The sequence below is a fragment of the Octodon degus genome, unplaced genomic scaffold (genome assembly GCF_000260255.1).
Source record: "Octodon degus isolate 3935 unplaced genomic scaffold, OctDeg1.0 scaffold00328, whole genome shotgun sequence".
NCBI classification, from domain to species: domain Eukaryota; kingdom Metazoa; phylum Chordata; class Mammalia; order Rodentia; family Octodontidae; genus Octodon; species Octodon degus.
The window spans coordinates 1,009,042-1,013,132 of NW_004524904.1; the positions used below are offsets into that span (position 1 = coordinate 1,009,042).

General features: G+C 44.0%; 1 protein-coding gene across 1 annotated transcript; it reads right to left on the reverse strand.

The window, feature by feature from the left end:
- Window positions 1-602: 602 nt before the first annotated feature.
- Window positions 603-1,586, reverse strand: LOC101561398 (olfactory receptor 10C1-like). The gene has a single exon (XM_004647812.2). The coding sequence runs from the start codon at window positions 1,563-1,565 to the stop codon at window positions 603-605; it is 963 nt and encodes a 320-aa protein (XP_004647869.1). The 5' UTR covers window positions 1,566-1,586.
- Window positions 1,587-4,091: the final 2,505 nt, after the last annotated feature.

Sequence of the window (4,091 nt, forward strand, 5' to 3'; positions counted from 1 at the left end):
CCAGCTTGCGCTACAAAGTGGGCTCAAGGCCAGCCTGTGCTGCATAGAGAAATCCAGTCTCAAAAGAAAAAAGCAAAAGCACCTGTTTAATGGGGATGAGGGGATGGAGAACAGACAGGGAAAAAAGGAAGAGGAGAAAATCATGTCAATATGTACACAGCATAGCTATGATGATTATACTACCTTCTATCAGTTTTTTGAAGTTAGTTAAGGCTTAAAATTTTCACTTTGTCCAACTTTATGTATTTGTATCTGTAATATCAGCAGCTACAATGAAAACAATGTGCAATATAACAATTGCTAAATACCTGTCACCTTATATTTTTGAAAAATCTGTATCGTTTCTAATGTTTTACCTGTTATTTTTCTATTCTCTTTAAAATAATAAAGAAATAACCTGTTTAATGGTGCTAGTAAAATTCTTTAGCAGCCAGCTTGTTTATGGAATTTGCAATCAGCGAATAACTCTGAGTCCAGAGATAATGCCAGACTGACAGTGATGGTTTCAGAATCCCCTCTGCCAAAAGGCAGAGTGCCTCACTGTTGTCTATTTGCTCACACTGTAGTCATGAGGGGGGGGGGTCCTGTGGGGTCCTCAGAGCCTATCCCAGAGTCAAAACCCGTCTGTTTCCCAAGGTTCTTCGGAGAGCTGCCTTAACTTCTTTGTTGCGTAAACTGTAGATGATGGGATTGAGCATGGAGGTCACTACTGTGTAGAAGAGAGCCAGCAGTTTGTCCACTCCTGGTGAGTGGCTGGCCTTGGGTCGCAAGTATGTGACAGAGCCTGAGCCATAGAAGAGGGTCACCACGAGTAGGTGGGAAGAACAGGTAGAGAGAGCTTTGTGGCGGCCCTCAGGGGAGGGCATGGTCAACACAGAAGCTAGAATCCTGCCATAGGAAGCAATGATCAGTAAAAATGGACTGGAGATACAAAAGACTGCTACCACAAAGACAGCAGCCTCGTTACGAGAGATGTCCCCGCAGGCGAGTGCCAGGATTAGAGGGAGGTCACAGAAGAAGTGATCTATCTCACAGGGACCACAGAAGTCTAAGGAGAAAATATAATTGGTCTGGCCCAAGCCTACTGTGCAGCCTATCCCCCAAGAGACCATAGACAAACGGGCACACACCCCACGGCTCATTCGTGTTGCATAGTGGAGCGGGGAACATATGGCCATGTAGCGGTCAAAAGCCATGGCTGCTAAAAGGCAGCATTCACTGATTGCAAAGAACGTGAAGAAGAACATCTGTGTGGCACAGCCCTCCCGGGAGATGGCCGGGGCCTTGATCACGAGGTTCTGCAGAATCTGTGGCACCACCGAGGATGTGTAGCCAATCTCCAGGAAAGACAGGTTGGCCAGGAAGAAGTACATGGGGGTGTGCAGAGCTGGATTGGTGCGGATGGCCAGAGCTATTAGAGCATTGCCCATCAGTGAGGCTAGGAACATCAGCAGGACGAGAGCGAACAGAAGGAAGCACTGCTCCGCAGCCTCAGAGAATCTGGCAAAGGCAAAACGTTTGATTGACACGCTGTTGTCCTGCCACAGGGAACAATTCAGACTCATGGCCTGGAAAAGAGAAGAGCAAAGAACTCAAAAGTGTTCTGCCGGATGAGAGAGGAAAAGCCTTACATCTTTTTGTAGAACTTTATCAAGGCAGAGAAAGATTTCTATCCTACCAATGTAAAATTCAAAAAGTTTGGAAATTTCTACTTATCCTCATATCTTGTCACAAGTCCTATACTGTGTTCACTGTATCTGCGGATGTATCCAAAACATTAGCAAGCAAGAACTGACAAATGCCCCTTGCAGTTCAACCCTCCTTTCCTTTAATCAGTGGTCAGATGTTACTATGCAGACATTATGCACTACTAAGATGCCCTAACACAGAATGAAAAAATACACTAGAAATTAAAAAGGTCATCCAAGAGCTGCTCATTTCTCTCCATTTCCTTTGTCCCTGACTTGCTTTCTTCACCTCTTTATTCAAATATTAGTGAGTTCAGAGAGTTTTGCCATTATTCTTATGTGCATTGGGATTTAGCAATCAACAAAGGCCCCCTTTTCCCCAAAGGAGGCTTATATTTGAAGGAAGGCAAATGGGAAGCAAATAGCCATTTCCTATAACACCAGGGAGTGTCCTGGGACTGACCAGCCTAGATTAGCAGGTCAGAGAAGGTTCTTGAGAAGGAAAAGTGGGCACCGAGGTCTGAAGAGCAAGCAGAACATCTAACAAGGTTGCACCACCTGTGCTCCCCTCGGCTGTGGGCCCATCACAAGGCAGCTCAGGGCTTCACTCTGCCCCCACTGCAACTCATTGCTAATGGAAATCACCACTGCTGACAGTAAAAATTCACATTTCTTAACATTATTCATGGCATTCTGAGAATCAGGTCACTGAGAATTGATAGAAACTTTCATTTATGTATTATACAGCATGCCGCACATTGCAGTCCTATCAAACACACCATCTTTCACATGTACCTAATGCTGTGGGGCATGTACTACAGTTTGGATTGCTAACTTGGAAATATCATCAACTCAATATTTTTTAAAATTTTATTTTAGTACAGGGCCTGCAGTGTACAGGGTCTATAAGGCCTCACTATGTAGGTCAGACTCGTAATAATTTTCCTTTTCAGCCTCCCAAGTGCTGGGGTTACAGGCATGCACCACCATGCCCAGTCTCAATTTCCATCTCTGTATGCCCTGGTGGCAGGGCCCGCATGGCAGGCTGGGGATCAAACCCTGGCAGCTGCCCTTTGCCTACGAAGGTGCTTTAGTTCACTGAGCTATTTGACTGGCCCACCAACTCAGTATTTAGACATGATTTTCCCTTGGAAATGAAAAAAACAGAAGAGTATCCCTCAGAATGTTTTGTAATCTGTTTATCAACATAAACTGATATGTTTGTAATGCAGTTATTTAGATACTAATGTTTGAAGGAAGTATATATTGTAGAAATGTAGAGGTTTCAAATTTTCAGAATAACCAATCATGCTAGGTACAGTCACAAAAACATGGGCACAGTGCAACATTTACTCACACACACCTGGCACATGGATGCGTGTGGTTGAGAGTATGCTGAATAGTCTAGAATGTTTACAGGCACAGTGTACCCAGGCAATAATGAATATAAGGTAACATTTACTCACATTTTCTCTTTCTGAATTTCCTAATCTATGAAAGGGAGCAATGGTGCAATGTTTCCTGGGAGGCTATTGTGAACTTTGTGCTAATTACGAGTGTTTACTGGGCTTTAGCTACAGGGGCAATCTGTGTACACGCACTGTCACAGTAGAATGCAGTCTACATTCTTTCCTGGGCAGCTTTACATCTCATCCTTAGTGGCTCCTCCAATTCCTCAATGCTGTCACTATTTCGTTAGCTTTCTATTCATCTGTCACTGAAGAGAGGAAAATAAAGTGCATTACATGAATACACATGTATTAAAATCCTGCGAAAGGACTGTAGCACATTATAAATCCTTTACTCCTTAATTAGATGCCTGCTTGTGCAGAGACCAAAATGTTGAAGATGGGGAACAAAGCAATGTCACATCCTTCCCTAAAGATGCAGCAGCCTCTCCATGAACTCATGCATATGGTTTCTGTAAAGACTAAGGAGGAGTAAAGTGTACTTTGAGTTGCACTCATACTCACTGCAAAGCATGCAGAAACATTTCTTGTACTGTAACTAACTTAAACATCTATATTTCTCATGCAGTGGTCATGCTTCACCTAAGACTGAGGCAAAGAACCCAGACAATGGTTTACTTATTTGTTGTTAACTGAGATTTTCTTAATATGCTCAGTGTCAGCCACATCTGCAGATTTCATCCTGAAAATGGATAGCACAATGGGGAGTGGACAGGTAGCATCACACATTCCTGCTTTGGAGGGTATCCGAGGTTTCCTGGATGACACTGAGGGGCAGACCAGAGGGCCATCCCTGCCTGCAAGAAACAATGTCTGACCTCTTTTCAGCTCTCTGCACCAGGAAGATGTCTCGCTGTATGTGCTCTGGCTGCTGTCACTTGCCTGGCATTTGACTCATGGGCTGAGCCAAGACCACATCCCACAATGAATGCAT

Excerpts from the sequence above, each read along its gene's own strand:
- LOC101561398 (XM_004647812.2), bottom strand. The coding sequence starts at position 1,565 with ATGAGTCTGAATTGTTCCCTGTGGCAGGACAACAGCGTGTCAATCAAA.